We start from the raw sequence: 18,532 nt of genomic DNA on the forward strand, positions 1-18,532 counted from the left end.
AGGTGCTTTGGTAGCCCAGATGAGAGTGGCACCCGTGTTTCTGGAGCAGGTGGCTCAGAAACAGCATGAGGAACCAGAGTTAGTGAAGATTGCCAGGACTGTTCAGTCAGGCAAAGATAGTGAGTTCAGATTCGACAGCAAAGGGATCCTCCGCTACGGGAGCAGACTATGTGTACCAGATGACATAGGGCTAAAGGGAGACATTATGAGAGAGGCTCATAATGCAAGATACAGCGTTCACCCCGGAGCCACCAAGATGTACCAAGATCTGAAGAAAGTTTATTGGTGGCCAGCTATGAAGAAAGAAGTGGCACAGTTTGTGTCAGCCTGCGAAGTGTGTCAGAGGGTGAAGCTGGAACATCAGAAGCCGGCTGGAATGCTTAACCCGCTACCTATTCCAGAGTGGAAATGGGAGAATATAGCTATGGACTTCGTAGTGGGGTTACCGGCGGCGTCCAACAGATTGGACTCCATATGGGTGATTGTGGACAGACTCACTAAATCTGCTCACTTCATCCCTGTCAGGAGTGGCTATTCTATGGACAAGTTGGCGCAGGTGTATGTCGATGAGATCGTCAGGCTGCATGGGGTTCCTGTTTCGATAGTGTCCGATAGAGGGCCCCAGTTCACCTCCAGATTTTGGCGGAGTCTGCAGAACGCCATGGGTATCAGGTTGGATTTTAGCACTGCTTTCCATCCACAGACGGACGGACAATCAGAAAGGACCATCCAGACAATAGAGGATATGCTCAGAATGTGTGTGCTGGACTTTGGCGGTTCTTGGAGGCAGCATCTACCCTTGGTGGAGTTTGCCTACAATAACAGCCATCATGCTAGCATCGGGATGGCTCCATATGAAGCTTTGTATGGGAGGAAGTGCAGATCACCTATTTGCTGGGAAGAAGTTGGAGAAAAGGCCTTGGCAGGGCCTGAGCTAGTAGAGATTACCAGCAGGGTAGTACCCATAATCAGAGAAAGAATCAAGACTACTGCAAGCAGACAGAAGAGTTATGCAGACATCCGCAGAAGACAGGTAGAGTTTCAGGAGGGGAATCTGGTATTGCTCAAGGTGTCTCCAATGAAAGGAGTGGTTCGCTTTGGGAAGAAAGGTAAACTAGCCCCACGATACATCGGACCCTTTGAAATCTCGCAAAAGGTTGGGAATGTGTCGTACAAGCTGGATTTGCCTGCTTCAATGGAAAGAATCCATCCGGTTTTCCATGTTTCCATGTTAAGGAAGTTTGTGTCAGATCCGAGCAAGGTTCTTAGTGAGCCTGATGTGGAGATCCAAGAGGATCTCACCTATGTTGAACAGCCAGTACGGATCATAGACACCCAGATCAGGAAGCTGAGAAACAAGGAAATTCCGATGGTGAAAGTCCTATGGAACCACCACAATATGGAAGGATGCACTTGGGAGACACGGGAGTCCATGCTCCAGCAATACCCTTATCTTTTCTAAGGTTAGTTTCTTATATGTTTCATGTGTTTTATGTGTATGATATGTTGTTTGCCTTGCATGTGCTAGTTGAGGAACATTCGGGGACGAATGTTCTTAAGGGGGGGAGAATGTAATACCCGGCTAGACTCTGGTATCGGAATTCCTACCGTCCGGTGGAATCTCGGATGTCGGAAGCCCCTAGTAGGGTAGAAACATGTTTTCATAAAATGTTTTAATGTTTTTCATGGTTTTAAGTAAAAAAGAAATGAGTTTTTGCATGAAAACAACCTTGGAGGAAAACTCAGGTTCGGCCGCCGAACCCCAAGTTCGGCCGCCGAACATGCTTGCATTTCGGGTGTGCCTTAGGCCCCCGAAGGCACAAGTGAGGGAAGTCCAGGTTCGGCCGCCGAACCTCAAGTTCGGCCGCCGAACATGGCATGCATGCGGAGGCACGTTCGGCCCCCGAACGTGGCCTGGCCAGCCACTATAAAAGGGTCCCTTAGCCGAAAACGGGCGAGCTTTTCTCCCCATTGTCGGCCAAGGTGAGTTCTCCGCCGTTCCTCACCAATCTTGAGTCTTTTCCTTCAGATCTTTCAAGATTTTCACAAGTTTTTACTTTTGTTTTGAAGATTTTCAAGTTTTGAGCAAGTTTTGAACTTGGAGACCCAAGGAGCTAAATCTCTCCCAACTCCAAGTTAGATCGCCTCTACTCTCGATCTTCAAGAGGTAAGAGTCGATCTCTAGCTTACATTATGTTTTAAACAAGTTTTATACAAGTTCATGGGGTAGAAAATGCATGAGTAAGCTTATGTTGAGTTCATGGGTTTTTGATGAGTTTTTGAGCAGTGTAGCTTGTAAATGTATGTTTGATGTGTTGTAGTTGGGGTTTAAGGTAGTTTGAGACCCCTAGGAGCTTGTATGCATGTTTTGGTTGAGCTAAATGCATGATGGTATGAGTTTGGAGGCATTTGTGCATGTTTGAACCAAGTTTCTGCCCTTTGGGAGAAACCAGGTTCGGCAGCCGAAAGGACTTTCGGCCGCCGAACCCTCTTGTGGAAGTAGCCTTCGGCTGCCGAAGCTTGCCCCCGAAAGGAGACTTTCGTCTCTGTCTGGGAGTTTTGGCCGCCAAAAGTGCCGCCGAACATGCATGAGTTTCGCCTCTGTCTAGGAGTTTCGGCCGCCGAAGGTGCCGCCGAACCTGCCTGGGTTTCGGCTCTGGAGGGACTTTCGGCCGCCGAAGGTGCCGCCGAACCTGCCCTGTCCAGCCTTCCTTTGCATGTTTTCTATGATTGTTTTAAGGTGTTTTAGAGGGTTTTTGGGGGATGTTTTCAGAGTCATGTTATAGTATGTTGGTCCCTCATTTGAGTCCACCTGTGTAGGTTCGGACCCGAGGAACCGAGGACCTCAGCAGTGAGTCAGCTGCTTCAGTCAGTGTCAGAGCTAGCCAGAGGTGAGTAGAATAACTCCTTATGTTTCAAGTAAATAAATCAGTTTTGAGCATGTTCATGCATCACGGATGCCATGCGATATTTTAGGTTGTTTGCATTAGAAATCACGAATATGTTGCATTGCATAATATGTTGTTGATGTGGATGAATGTTGAATGATCCATTAGCCCTCATATGTTATGACATGATGATATGGCATGGAAGTCCAGGTGTGGCCTGCACTACGCCCCTGGCACTATGTAAGAGAAAGACCGGACGTGGCCTGCACTACGCCCCCGGCACCATGGATTATGTATGTTATGTTATGTATAAGAGAAAGACCAGGTGTGGCCTGCACTACGCCCCTGGCATGATTGGAATATGTAGAGGGCTAAATGGTGACAAGTTCATCCTTGATATGATTAGTTGTGATGTGATGCATTTCATGATAGCATGTGTTTGAAATACTTTATTATTCTGCTCACTGGGCTCTAGTAGCTCACCCCTCTCCCAAATTCCCCAGGTTTGCAGGTACAGGGTAGACCAGGGGTCAGCAAGAGTATTGAAGTCATTTGTATGTAATAGATAGAATGTGGACATGACAAAATGTAAAGTTATGAATAGTTATGTAATGTAATGATATTGAGGATTAGAGGTTGTGCTTGACCTATGTGTAATGTATCCCTTTTAATGCATGATCCTAGATCTTTTATGACGTTTATGTAAACCAACTCAACACATGTTGTATTTGCCCATTGGGGCATTGTTGAGATCCCACAGAGGGGTCGATGTTTATGATTATGTCTATGTTCAGTGCATGCACAGGTTGAGTTTGGTGTTTGAATGAAAGGAAAGTTTTAATTTTTACGTATGTTGTTGATCATGTATGGGATTAAACAGGTTTACAGGTTGCATGTCAGGCTTGCTACGGGTCCCGGCGGCCTTAAGCCGACCTGGATCCTAGCGCCGGTAGCGGTCCGATTTTCGGATCGTTACAGATAGTAGCTGCTAGATGATAGAAATGAGTATTCCGTTCGCTGTTCGCTATCCATTCCTCTTTTGATTTCTGAAACTAGTACATCTGCTCTTGGCGTAGAATCTCTTCCAATCTGCGTTTCAATTTAAATTCAAGTTTTACAAGGCTCCTTGACCGGCTTTCAACAAGATCTCTCTGAACACCACCTAACCTGCGTAAAAGCCTTCTCTTGTTATCAAAGATATTACCGAACTGAGTCCTATTCCACTCTCCAAGCTGAATTTTTAATGTGCTCAGATTATGAATTAGGGAACGATTTGGGTCCCAAGAGCATGCAACTACTTGATCAAACTGAGCATGTAGTGTCCAAGCTGTTAAAAACCAAAAAGGACGAACTCCAAAAGCTAGAACCCCTCGACATTTAATCACAATTGGAACATGATCTGAATGCAATTTAGGGGGATGTTCAACAATAGCATCAACATAATCCAGTCTCCAATCAGTAGATACAAAACATCGATCTAACCGAGCAGCTTGATAGGGGACATTTTCGCCACTTCTCTGCCATGTAAAACCACTCCCAACAAACCCCAGATCAATAAGAGAGTGCTTGAAAATCCAGTCTGAAAAATCTTGAGCTCCTGGAGGATTAGAAGAAGAATATCCACTTTGTACAGATGAGTCCACTACAGAATTAAAATCACTCGCAACAATCCATTTAGAAATGGATAGACTATTTTCTCCAGAAAGAGATTGCCAAAGCTTCCTCCTTAAATAAATATCAGGGCTTGCATAAACTACACTAAACAACCATTTCTCTCCAGTAGAAAAATTAATTGCTACCGTAATGAATTGAGGATCGGTAACAACTAATTCAATTCGAAAACTATCTTCTGACCAAAGCAACCAAATACCACCACTAAATCCGACTGCCTCAACACAGATCCAATTCTCATACCCCAACAAACCACAAACTTCATCAGCCGTTTCTCCAGAAATACGAGGTTCCACTAAACAAAAGATGTTAGGATGATATAACCTCTTGTATTCCTGAAAAGCGTTGCGAAAAGTAGATGATGCTGCACCATGACAATTCCAGGTTATAATTATCATTAAAATAAATATTAAAAAGAGCATCATCAGATTAATCTCACAAGGGTATCACATACGCTGTTGGTGCTCCAAAGGAGCAACCAAACTAGCAGAATTCGCCTTATTCAACTCATTCAAAAATGTCTCAGCCACAATCAACGTGACATCATCCTCACTCCCATTGACTGTCTTCTGACCAGGGATAATATTCGGGCTAGACGGATGAGGGAAAGATAAGTTACGAAAACCTGGTGGATTTGGAGGCACATGATTCAAGACACTCAACCCCACCTGATCTTCAGAAGAAACAACCCAAGATTCTACCCTCTCCTTCCCATTACCAACAACTACAGTATGCTCAACCTCTGCCGCTGCTTTCCTTGATAATCTAATTCTAGTATTAGGTCGTACTTCCCTAGAAGTCGTAGTAGAGGATGGAATTATCTCGACATTAGCATTATTAGCCACAGCCTGACCTCCTCGTCCTCCACGAAACAGCCCTCTACCACCACGACTCCTTCTCTGGATTCCACCTCCTCTAGATACTACATTATTTGCCCGGTTGCTAGGACGCTCATCATGGACAGCCATGTGAATCTCCTGAGTGTCCAAACTACCATTATTTTGCTCCTCTGGTATGACCTCATCCTCTAAATTAAGTAAAGAGTCAAAACGATTTCCCGTAGACCCATCTGCAACTACCCTTCGAACCTCATCTCTGTCAACTCTCTTAGGCCCAGGCCTGATACTCTGACAATTATCTCTACGTCGATCCCTCCAAACCAACATCCAATCCCCAAAATTCTCAGTAGCAGCGGGATTGACAGGCAAACTCTCAGGCATTTTGTAAGTCTCACGGTTCAGCTCATGACCAATAACAGCACCTTGCTGATTAACCGAATTAGGCTGATTAACCTGTGTTGGTTTAATACTAGGACAAGTTTCCTTCATATGTCCATACTTACCACACTCAAAGCACACCATATGCAAACCCTCATATTCAATCCGGCGAACTCTACGGTGCAACTTGAATTTAGATAGAAGGGGCTTAGTCAAATCCAATTTCACACAAACTCTGGCAAAATGTCCTCGAGTCACAAGGCTAGTATTAGAGTCAACTTTAACAGGCTCACCTATTTTACGGGCAATGCGTAACAAAAGTTCCTCATCATAATATTCAATAGGCAAGCAGGGGAAACGAACCCATACAGTTAAACGTTCTAACACATCCTGAAAAGGGTCAAACTTCGGGCACCATTGACGAATAGTCAAGTAATGGTCAGCAATAATCCAGAGTCCCTCCGATCTAGCAAAGTCCAAGTCCCCAGAATTAGCGAAACGGACCAAAAAGAAATTGTTATCCAAAGCAATAACATCCATTGGAGCAGAAGGTTTCCAGAGTTCTTTCAATCGTCTACACAAATATGTATAGCCTATTGAACGTCCAAAAAGTTTCACAATAAGGGAATTTTTTCAAGGTCGACACAATCGACGTTTATCCACACTCGAAAGTCTAATCACAGGGCAACGATGATCCTCATCATCCTCCTCACCATCTGAAACAAAATAAAACTCATCATCTTTAGGAGCCATGTCACTCCCAGAAGCTCCCTGCAGTCCTAGATCGTTTCTATTCGTCAGTACATCCTTAAAAGAAGGTCCATTAACAAAACCAAGGTTCACAGGATTATTCTCAGTCTCTATCATCGGATGGTCAGGTGAAGAATCAGGATCATCACAAATCTCATTCAATGAAACACTCATCTCACCATCTTTACGTTTCCTGCGTACACTAATTATAATTTTTCATATATATCTTAACTATTTAAGTTATTTAATATTAATGTTTGAAAAAATATAAAATATTTTAGATAAATTATTATAAGGTTTTTTTAAAATTAAGAATATTAATTAATTTTATAGATTTAGTTATATAAACTTTATTAAACCACAGTTATTGTGGGATAGAGTTAATATTAAATACACTCATTTTAATATATAATTAATCACTAAAAAATTAATAATTATTTAAATATATACTTTTCTTAACCTCATCTAATGTAATGATTATAATTTATAAATTTTATTCTCATATGAGATAGAAACTATATTAGATAAATCAAAATGAAAGAGAAAGAATAATAATAAGAATAGCTAAAAGGAGTTGGATCACCGGATGTATGGCGAATTTCCGAGATTAGTAAAGATACATATAAAAAATAAAAATTAATGTTATTTTAGAATTCTAATATGAGGTAATTTTATTTTTAAAATGATAATTATTGTGAGATAGGGATAGTGTTCTATATTTTCTCTATTTATAATTTGTATTCATTTTTATTTTTTTAAATATTTTAAAATTATTTTTTATGCAGTAATTACATAAAAATTAATTATTATAATTTTAATTTATTTTATTTTATTTTTAAAAATTTTTCAATATATTTTTTAATATTTAATAAAATTTAATATTTTAAAGATGAATATATTTAAAAAGTTAAAAAAATCATTTTTTAATATATATAAAAATAAAATATTTTAATAATTTAATATATAATTTCTGACTGTTTAGATATTTTTCTGGCCTAATTATACTCTATCCCAATATATAATAAAATAAAATTTATGTGAAATGACAAATCAAATAAGTCAATTTTGACCTTTGGGATGTCCCATATATGGTAATAAATGCAATATTTAATAAGGTAGTTTGGCACTCGAATATTTCTAACAAAACCTGCCATATTTCACTGCCATGGCTTTTCTTTTCCAATGACCTAACAAATGGGTTTTCTTAATACCTAAGATAAATAAAGCAATACAGGTTCTGAAAATATTTAAATTTATCTGTAATTTTATCATAACTTAATTTAAGATTTTTGTTGAATAAATGAAAATATTTTTGATATATTTAAAATGATAAATTTTATATCTATTTTTCTAATTGATTTGCATTCATATTTCTATGTTATTAAATTATTTTTAAACTTAATATATTAGAAAACTAATAAATAAATTATCAATTCAAAATAAAGTGACTTGTAACTTAAAATGAAATTTAGGTTTAGTTGAAAAACGCAAATTTCTCTTTTGTTTTCCAGTAACTCGATACTTTCGCTTTTTTCTCTTTCTTAAATTTAACTCATTTTTTTTCTTTTTCATAAAAGATAATATGCGTCAATTAACTATCGATGAATAAGAAGATGTTATTGTCCCTATTACGCAGACCTCTTTGACAAATCTATGACATCCTAGAGTATCTATTATGAAATTAGAGGTAAAAAGATATCTGTTTCGGTCCTTCCTTTCAACAGGATGATGATACTACAGGTTTTCCTTACTCTTAACAGGATGCCTCTAATCACACCCATGCGAATGTTAATTTGACAGGTAACAGTGAAGCGGCTCATCCCATCAAAGGTCGGGATAGCCGAAAGCAATAATCGTCTTGTGTTAGAACTGTCAAGGACTCGGCAATTCTCGGACAGTTAATGCATTGAAGAATTTTATTACTAGTTACAAGCCGGACATTTTATTTTTGATGGAAACAAAAATTTTAACTATCCGTCACTGCTTTTTAATGACTGCATCCTTATGAACTGTTTGTAAGTGATTCAATTTCTTCAGTATCTATATTTAAATATTTTTAAACTGGATTTGATTTTAAATTATTGTAAATTTTTATTAGACCCTAGAACTGATATTTCTGTTAAATAGTTTCGTCATGCCACTCTAACGGCTCATATTTTGACTAGAGAATCTGTTAGGTACAATTGTCTCTCCGTTTGAGATGATATCTCTTTTTATTTGATAAAATTTTATTAATACAATAAATAATTTTACTTAAAAAAAAATTTAAAATGGAGGAAAAAGAAAAACAATCATATTGAAAATATAAAAAATAGATAATAAATATTTAAATTTTGAAAATAGAGAATGATCAATCAGCTATCTCTAATTGGAAATTGGTTTAATTTTTAATTATTGAGTTTTAATTTGACTAATATGCCAAATATCACATAAATATTTTCGGGAAAAATTTTGGAAATGGAAGGTGAATCTTTTAATAATAACATTTACTTATTAACGCCTGCTATTTATAAAAATATTAAAATTTATAATTATTTATTTAATTTATTAAATTTAAAAAAATTACTATTATAGAAAAATAATCAATTGACTTCTTAATTTTAAAAAATACATTCAAACGTTTTATTTAACCATTAAATATTTTACTGTTTAGTATCTATAGTTTTTATAAATTTATTAATTAATTTTTTAATTTTTAAAAAATTTATTAATTAGTAGCATTTTAGACGTTTTATAATATTTAACCGTTAAAATTAATAGAAGGATTGACTAATAAACTTTTAAAAAATTAGAAATATTTTAATATATTTTTTAAAATAAAAAAAATCAACTAATAAGTTTTATCATATCATAGAATTATATACTAATTTTTTCAATTTTCGGGTAAAATTTATTTTGATAATTGAAATTGATAGAAAATTTTAATTATTCATATTCATGTTTATAATATTACCATTATGGTGCTTTGGTGGAGAAAAACAACAAGGCATCTACCTTGCACTTTGTCCCATATAAAGGAAAGGATCCCAGGAAATTTGTCCAATATTAGGATTATTGTATAATTTAAGTCTTCATAATTCCCTTCTAATTTCACTCTTCACATACTTTTCTAGCTAGGTTGGAATTATTTGTATCCTAAAGCCATGATAAAAGAAGTGAAAACTCAGGCAAAAATTGGTGTTGGCTTAGATCTCCTGTGGAAAGCTTTAGTTAAGGATTTGAAATTTACCATTCCAGACATGATCCCTAATTTAGTGAAGGATGCAGATGTGATTGAAGGTGATGGTGGCCTTGGTACAGTCTATCTCTTCAATTTTGGCCCTGGTGAGATCATTTTTCTTGTTCAGAATCATTGAATTTCCTCTTTTTTTTTTTTTTTTTTTTTTTTTTTTTTTTTTTTTTTTTAATTCTCTGTCATATTCACAAATTACAGAGATCAAAACAATGACCTACCAGAAGGAAAAGATTTCAGAGCTTGATGAGTCGCTGCACCGAATCGCTCTGGAAGTAATAGAAGGCGGCCACCTGAATCTCGGATTTTCATACTACAATACAATTTTCCAGCTAACTGCTACTGGAGAAGTGGAGACTCTAATTGATGTTACTGTGGCATATGAGTCTGACACAGAAGATGATGCGTTGCCATCAAAGACAACATCATCTACATTGGCTTTCATCAAGAACCTGGAAAATTATTTGCTCAAGGCTGCAGCTTAGATGTTTTCCTTTACTGGGTTCTGCTTCTCTGAATTCAGAGAGATGCCTATCTCGTAATGCAAGAAATTACTGGTTCAAATATGTATAATATGGAGCAGTAAAAATAATAAGTTTATTGCTTTTCTGTGATTGAACATTTTTTCAATATAATTATTTTTCAATACATTTTCAACTGGAATCCAAACATTTTAAACCACATAAACTAGCAGCCACCATTACTTATCGACTAGAAGCAACCTGAAGCTTCTATTATTCTGTACTTGGCAAGCCACAATTTCTTTGGCATTTTTTACTTTCTGCAAACAATTCCATAACCTGCGGAAGCCCCGTGGGTGCAGTCAAGGATGCCAGAATCAATCACCGATGAGGTCTCTTGGTCTGAGTCATCTTGAGAGAAGATGCAAGATTGACAATCGGCAGAGAGAAGGGATGAGGTTTTGTACTTCTTTTCATCTCCCAGAACTGGCATCGCCACACCAGGCTTTACTGGATTCTCAAAATCAGGCCTATAAGTTCTGCCCAATACTCCATCAACCTTAGGGGACAGGTTGAGGAACCTAAATTGCACTTCCAAGTGGACAAAGCAATCATTAGCAGGTACTTGGTAGTTATGGACTCTGTCATCTTCTTTAGTCACTGGCACCACATTCACCAAAATCTCTGCAGTGTCTTTCAAGGTGACTATGACTCTGTTCTTGCTTGACACTCTCTCCACTTTGACATCTTTCTCTGGGGAGTACCAGGTAGAGAGGGAGCCTTCAGGAATGTCCAATTCCTCCCCATTGTAGGTAAACTTCAGGTGGTCAATTTCACCATCCCAAGTGGCTGCCTTTTTTGCCTCTAGAGAGAAGACGTGAGAGTTTAAAAGGATGCCCAGGGCTTCAATCCACGTGAAGTCCCTAGTTCTGCCTGCAGGTCTATGGCCAATGAAGCGTCCATTAATCTGAAGATTGGAATCTGAAACTAAGCTGAAATGTTCATTGCTCTTGCCATGGAAATAGAAGACAACACCGTCACCACCAATGAAACGGGGGTCATAGCATGCCGATCCTGGAGTGTTACAATAGGCTTTACGGCCTGAAAATATCAAACTCACGTTTCAACATATTAGTTCAGCATAAATGATCCCTAATATCCTGAACTTTTTAGTCACATTCAATCTGGAGACAGAAATTAATGAAAGATGTATAGTTATCTTACGCTTGCACTCGGGCTTGCAATGTGGAGAATTACAATTGACATAGCAAACTTTAGCTTTGGGATTTTCTGAGGAAGTGTTGGGGCATTCGTCTGGGCACTTTACATACTTCCCGTAGCATCGGCTTCCTGGGGTGTTGCACCAGAAATATTCTACTGCTGCATTTGCTTGTATGAAACCTGAAACCAAAGCTAGAAGAATGACAAGCATGGAACTGCTGATTAAGATCTTCATACTTCTATTTGATGATAGAAGAAAGGAGAAAAGAAATAAGCTCAACCGATGCCTGAATTCACCTTCTGCTGGTGCTATATATAGAAATCTCCAGGCAGACACACTTGGACAACTGATTCCAGTTTTTATTTTTAAAACAATTTCTTAAGCTTGTGATCTGATCTTACTTCAGCTTAATTATATTTGAAGCATGCATGAACATGGGATTAGTTGGATTATGGCATTGCTTTGTATGGAAAGGGAGCCAGAGGGGATTATAGATGCCTTCATACTGCAAATTTCAAAATGGTCAAGCTAAATTATCAAGGACACATTCTGCCAATCAATGAGGATATGGATTTTATAAAGCAAAAAAATTTATAGCTAAATTATTGTAGTAATTAAGATTCTAGCTTGATGCTGAATCAAAATTGAGTTGCTGGTTCCTTACCCAAAGATGTAAGGAGAAGCAATTTAGAATCAATTTGGAGTTGAAGTATTTTCGTATTTTGTTATGCATATTTGATGGAAGAAGCAGCTTCTCTATACAAAAGCAAAGCTTAGATGCAAGCGACTCTTTGGATTTAGGCAATTTGCTCATATTCCGTCACAACGTTTTAAAGGTTAGTTTGGTTGACATCCCAACTTTAAGATAAATACTACATATTATAATATTAAGAATTACTAGCTTTATTCATTGCACGTTAAAATATTTTATTTATTTTTTAATTTTTTTTATATATTATAATATTATTATAAATATATTAATTTATAACTGACTAAAAAATATACTTAGAAATCCAATTATCTTTTTTTTTTTTAAAAAAAAATGAAACTTATTACTATCCTAACCTATAATTTTCTAAATAAATAAAAATACTACTTTTAAATTTGATATGATCTATAAATATTTTTTTTTGTATTAATTAAAAATAATATGCAAATTTATCTAATCATGGCATATTTTATTTTATTTTTTATTAAAAAAATCAATTTATGCCACCCATTAATTTATAATTTAATACTATACAATATATTTATAATATATTTTTCAACTATAATGTAAAAATTTTATAATTTTATTTCTAAATATAATATATCATAAAATTTTGATTTTCAATAGAAGATACTAAGTTTTTATATATGATTTTTTTGTTTAATTCATTATTTTTTAAAAAATAATTTAATTTATGATAAAATTTCAATAAATAGAACTTAAATGTAAAAAATCCTCTGTAATAAAATTTAATCAAGAATAACTTCAATTAATTTAAATTTAAATAGACTAATAATATAATTAAATAATTAAATTAAAATTTTTTATATAATAAAAAATATAATTTTTTTAAAAAAATTACAATTTAACTTATAATAAAATTTCAATACAAATAATTTAAATATTAAGAGAGGGGTAGTTTAACTTCTATATATAGTATAGATTATTTCTTCCCACTTCTATATATGGTATAGATTATTATTTAATAAGGCGTCAACTATGTATATATATTTCAAGTAGGAAGAATCACTTACATTTGATATGAATAATCTTACAAAAAAAAAAAAAATAAATTTTTATAAAATTATTTACCATTTCATTTTTCTGAAAAAATTTTAAGTTAAAAAATTTTCATTTTTTTCAAATAAGAATTTTATAAAAAAATTCAATTAAAATAAAATTTTAATTCAAAAAAGTGTATAAAAAAGTTTTTACAGAATGTTTTATTTCAAACGGAAGGTTATATATTATAATTCAAAAAGTGTTTCCTTATTTATTTTTTGATAAAATTTTCTTATTTATATGAGATAATTATTATTGTGGTAACTCTGATTAATTAAAATATCGCTATAGCTTTAGAATTATATTTAAATGCATTTATATTTTTATTTCGTAATTAAAAAATATATCCGTTAGTATTTATCGATTTTATTGTTAGTCTATTAGTCAAAATTGAAAAAAATTTAATATTGTATCTGTCATAACTAATTAGAATTACATCTTTATTTTATTAATTAAAAGGATGCCAATTACTTTTTATTTATTTTTTTTTTTTGAATCAACTTTTTATTTATTTTTATCATTAGTCTATTAGTTAAAACTGAATTTTTTGTATGTCTAAATTAATTTTGTATTAATTAAAATTTATCATTCCTCTATTATTGATTAGTCTCATTAGTCAGCTCGCGATTATGCACGCTATTAATATTTTATTGTCGGTTATAAATTTTTATTTTTTGTAAGAAATATAAATAAAGAAAATGCAAGAGAATATAAGGAGGGAGAATATGAAGACATATCGAAAGACATGGAAAATGTGGGTGATAAGTTTTAAGAAAAATTATTATTTAATTCTTGAGAAACTCCCAATTTTTTACTCAATTTTCAAAAAATACATTAAAATGTTTTCTAATGTTTTAAAAAGTTTATTAATTAGTTTATCCGTTATTTTTTTTAAATATTTTATTATTTAATTTTTATAATTTTAAAAGAATGTCCCTTAAATTTTTAAAAAATTTACTAATTAGTCTCTCTATTTCAGGGTATTTTAAATTTTTTTTGATAATATTTACCAATTAAAATAATTAATTAATAGATTTTTTAAAATATTAAAAATGTTTTAATATATTTTTTAAAATTGAGAAATTAATTAATGAGTTTTTCTATATTATAAAAACTAAATAATAATATTTTCTAAATTTTATTTGATGAGAAAAGTAATATGAATATTAAAAAAAAAACCTTTTTTCAGCTCTCACTAATAAACTAATGGTAAAAATGGATAGAAATTAATAAGTTTGTTTATAATTAACACAATAAAAATATGATGGTATTTTAATATAATTTTAAAATTATATGGTCATTTTAATTAATTAGGATAAACTAAAAAGATATAACATTAATTATTTCTATTTATATTATAAGTAATTAAATTATTCTTTTTTTAATTATTCATTTAATCAAACTTTGTGTTATAATTATAATTAACCAAATAATTTTTCTTTAAATAATTGAGATAATACCTTAATTACAATGCAAGTTATAATTAATATAATCTTATCTTGAATATCAAATTTCCATTAAGTTTTCAGATTTATTATGATTGTTTTCTTAATTTTCTTGTAGTAACAAAATGGAATCTTGCCAGCTGAATTTGATTTAGTTTTGATTCAAGATTTGAAGGGGAGGACAATCCTTGAAATAACAATTATTCATCCCTTATCCTTTCATTAAATATCATTTTATCTTTTTAAAATTTTATTTTGTTTTATTATTCAATTTTTTAAGTTATAAAATAATTAGTTTTTTCTATTTACCATTATTCACAATTAAAAGTTGATTGGATGATAGGTACTTATTTTTATATTATAATAATTAAATCATTTATAATTTAAAAATTAAAAAAATAAAATATGTATTTCATGAATAAAATAATTAATCCATTTTAATTTTTAATTTTATCAAATTAATTTTAATTTACTTAAAAGTAACCACGATAATTTTTTTTTTCGCCTTCATTTAAAGATTTGAAATAAGAATTTTTCGATCTTTTATTTTGGAGGCCAAGATCGTTAAATTTACTATATAAAAAGCACCTCTATTTTTTAATATAAAAAGTGTGTAAAGTAAAAAGTAATGCGATTATTATTTTTTATGTGTTGTAATTGAGTTTGTGGTCTTGTGTGATTGTTTTCTTCTTTTTTAATAAATGATTTACTCTTTTGAAAAGTAGAATGATTCCTCAAAAGATTAATTCCAACTTGTAAAACTCTTTGTATTTTTTCTTTTGTTTCTTTAATTTTCTTATTTTCTATTCCATTACTTGCCGAAAATCAGAATTTAAACCTCCAGCATCAACAAAACCCAAATGAAAGAATAAACAGGATGAAGAGCAATGGCAATAGGAAAAACCCTTCCCTTCCCTTTTTCTGCTCTCTCTCTCTCTCTAAAGAAGTTCTCGAGAGCTTAATGACTCTACTTTTAATCTTTCTTAATGCCAATCCCATAGTAACTAATAGTTAAGACTTGTATTTTTTTTTTTTTTTTTTGAAGTATCACTTGCAAGCTAATATTAGTCTAATTGGACTTTAAATATCTTTTACGGATATGATAAGAGGCTCTTATATGCACAAAACATAATAATAATAATAGGGCTTGCAAGAATAATTACAATATTGATTTAATTGATGAAAAGGTAAAGAGGCAATTGATAACCGCTGGATTTCATTATCCCGTTGCGAGGCCAGGCCCATAATGACAGCCCATGATCTGAAGACTTCTAAACTCCGAACGAACTGGGTCCAGTCCGCTCATTTGGAGACCGGACTCCCTTTAGATCTCTCAATCAGGTCGGTCTAACCCATTCGGCCCCGAGACCAGATCTCCTCTGGGTTCAGTCTTGATCTCCTCTACCAGCCCAGCCCGGAGGAAGGAAGGTGGTTAGCCCGTCCACCTGGTGGGTCCATTCGCATGCGTGCCAGGGAGAATTAAATGGCTGTTACGCATGGAGCAGAGATCTGATATTCTCGTACGTCCGTATCAACATGGCAGAGACGGGTGGTCCAATGACGAGAAGTTTGTTACACGTAGCTAGCAGATAAAAAGGAAACAAATAAAAAGGGGAAGGGCATCCTCATGGAGGACTAAGTTTTTCTAAGCTTACAGAGCCCTTTGTAAACCCTGGATCTCATATTATCAACTATTAATTATTTTCATTAACACCATGAGTTGGATGCTTGAAATTTTTTTTTTTTTCAGGATAAAAGATAAAGATGTGTAATCTAAAATGACAAAATTTCTTGATCACAATTTACAAATTACAGATATCAAAACAATGACCAACCTGAAGGAAAAGATCACAGAGCTTGATGAGTCGCTGCACCTACTTCCCTGGAAGTAATAGAAGGAGGCCACCTGAATCTGGGTTTTTCATAAAATACATTTTTCCAGCTAACTGCAACTGGAAAAATGGAGACTTTAGTTGATGTCACTGTGGCATATGAGTCTGAAATAGAATCATACCTTGCCATCAAGACAACATTATCTATGTTAGATTCCATCAAGGACATGGAAAATTATTTGATCAATGCTGCTTCTTAGATGTTTTCCATTACTGGATTCAGCTCTTTGGGACGATATCTACTATGAGGAAAGCTTTGAATTACGTTATAAATTCTCATGCAATTGGATTCGGAGAAATGCTTACCTCATAGTGCGAGAAATTAGAGGTTCAAATATGCATGATGTGGAACAGTAAAAACAATAAGTTTATTCTATTAATTCAATTTAATTATTTTTCAATACATTTTCAAATGGAATCCACACACTTTAAACCACATAAACTAGCAGCCACCATTACTTATAGACTAGAAGCAACCTGAAGCTTCTATTGTTCTGTACTTGGCAAGCCACAATTTCTTTGGTATTTTTTACTTTCTGCAAACAATTCCGTAACCTGCAGAAGCCCCGTGGGTGCAGTCAAGGATGCCAGAATCAATCACCGATGAGGTCTCTTGGTCTGAGTCATCTTGAGAGAAGATGCAAGATTGACAATCGGTAGAGAGAAGGGATGAGGTTTTATACTTCTTTTCATCTCCCAGAACTGGCATCGCCACACCAGGCTTTACTGGATTCTCAAAATCAGGCCTATAAGTTCTGCCCAATACTCCATCAACCTTAGGGGACAGGTTGAGGAACCTAAATTGCACTTCCAAATGGACAAAGCAATCATTAGCAGGCACTTGGTATTTATGGACTCTGTCATCTTCTTTAGTCACTGGCACCACATTCACCAAAATCTCTGCAGTGTCTTTCAAGGTGACTATGACTCTGTTCTTGCTTGACACTCTCTCCACTTTGACATCTTTCTCTGGGGAGTACCAGGTAGAGAGGGAGCCTTCAGGAATGTCCAATTCCTCCCCATTGTAGGTAAACTTCAGGTGGTCAATTTCACCATCCCAAGTGGCTGCCTTTTTTGCCTCTAGAGAGAAGACGTGAGAGTTTAAAAGGATGCCCAGGGCTTCAATCCACGTGAAGTCCCTAGTTCTGCCTGCAGGTCTATGGCCAATGAAGCGTCCATTAATCTGAAGATTGGAATCTGAAACTAAGCTGAAATGTTCATTGCTCTTGCCATGGAAATAGAAGACAACACCGTCACCACCAATGAAACGGGGGTCATAGCATGCCGATCCTGGAGTGTTACAATCGGCTTTACGGCCTGAAAATATCAAACACACGTTTCAACAGATTAGTTCAGCATAAATGATCCCTAATATCCTGAACTTTTTAGTCATATTCAATCTGGAGACAGAAATTAATGAAAGATGTATAGTTATCTTACGCTTGCACTCGGGCTTGCAATGTGGAGAATTACAATTGACATAGCAAACTTTAGCTTTGGGATTTTCCGAGGAAGTGTTGGGGCATTCGTCTGGGCACTTTACATACTTCCCATAGCATCGGCGTCCTGGGGTGTTGCACCAGAAATATTCTACCGCTGCATTTGCTTGTATGAAACCTGAAATCAAAGCTAGAAGAATGACAAGCATGGAACTGCTGATTAAGATCTTCATGATTCTCTTTGATAATAGAAGAAAGGAGAAAGAAAAAGAAACAAGCTCAACCGATGCCTGAGTTCACCTTCTGCTGGTGCTATATATAGAAATCTCCAGGCAGACACACTTGGACAACTGATTCCAGTTTTTATTTTTAAAACACTTTCTTAAGCTTGTGATCTGATCTTACTTCAGCTTAATTATATTTGAAGCATGCATGAACATGGGATTAGTTGGATTATGGCATTGCATTAAATGGAAAGTGATCGAGAGGTGATTTCAGCATTGTTAAGCTAAATTATTAAGGACATATTCTGCCAATCAATGGG

At 34.5% G+C, this 18,532-nt stretch overlaps 3 protein-coding genes across 3 annotated transcripts; 1 reads left to right on the top strand and 2 right to left on the bottom strand.

The window, feature by feature from the left end:
- The first annotated feature begins 9,580 nt into the window (after positions 1 to 9,580).
- Positions 9,581 to 10,415, top strand: LOC110611211 (phytohormone-binding protein). Its single transcript, XM_021751389.2, has 2 exons — positions 9,581 to 9,850; positions 9,960 to 10,415. Exons 1-2 carry the CDS (start codon positions 9,670 to 9,672, stop codon positions 10,241 to 10,243), a joined length of 465 nt encoding a protein of 154 aa, XP_021607081.1. The 5' UTR covers positions 9,581 to 9,669; the 3' UTR covers positions 10,244 to 10,415.
- Positions 10,416 to 10,532: 117 nt separating this feature from the next.
- LOC110612270 lies at positions 10,533 to 11,675 on the bottom strand. The gene is made up of 2 exons (XM_021753005.2): positions 11,444 to 11,675; positions 10,533 to 11,320 (listed from the first exon to the last, which is right to left on the bottom strand). Exons 1-2 carry the CDS (start codon positions 11,673 to 11,675, stop codon positions 10,533 to 10,535), a joined length of 1,020 nt encoding a protein of 339 aa, XP_021608697.1.
- A 5,220-nt stretch (positions 11,676 to 16,895) lies between these two features.
- On the bottom strand, positions 16,896 to 18,221 carry LOC110612441. Its single transcript, XM_021753229.2, has 2 exons — positions 17,990 to 18,221; positions 16,896 to 17,866 (listed from the first exon to the last, which is right to left on the bottom strand). The coding sequence occupies exons 1-2, from the start codon at positions 18,219 to 18,221 to the stop codon at positions 17,079 to 17,081; spliced, it is 1,020 nt and encodes a 339-aa protein (XP_021608921.1). The 3' UTR covers positions 16,896 to 17,078.
- Positions 18,222 to 18,532: the final 311 nt, after the last annotated feature.

The sequence above is a fragment of the Manihot esculenta genome, chromosome 3 (genome assembly GCF_001659605.2).
Source record: "Manihot esculenta cultivar AM560-2 chromosome 3, M.esculenta_v8, whole genome shotgun sequence".
NCBI classification, from domain to species: Eukaryota; Viridiplantae; Streptophyta; class Magnoliopsida; order Malpighiales; family Euphorbiaceae; genus Manihot; species Manihot esculenta.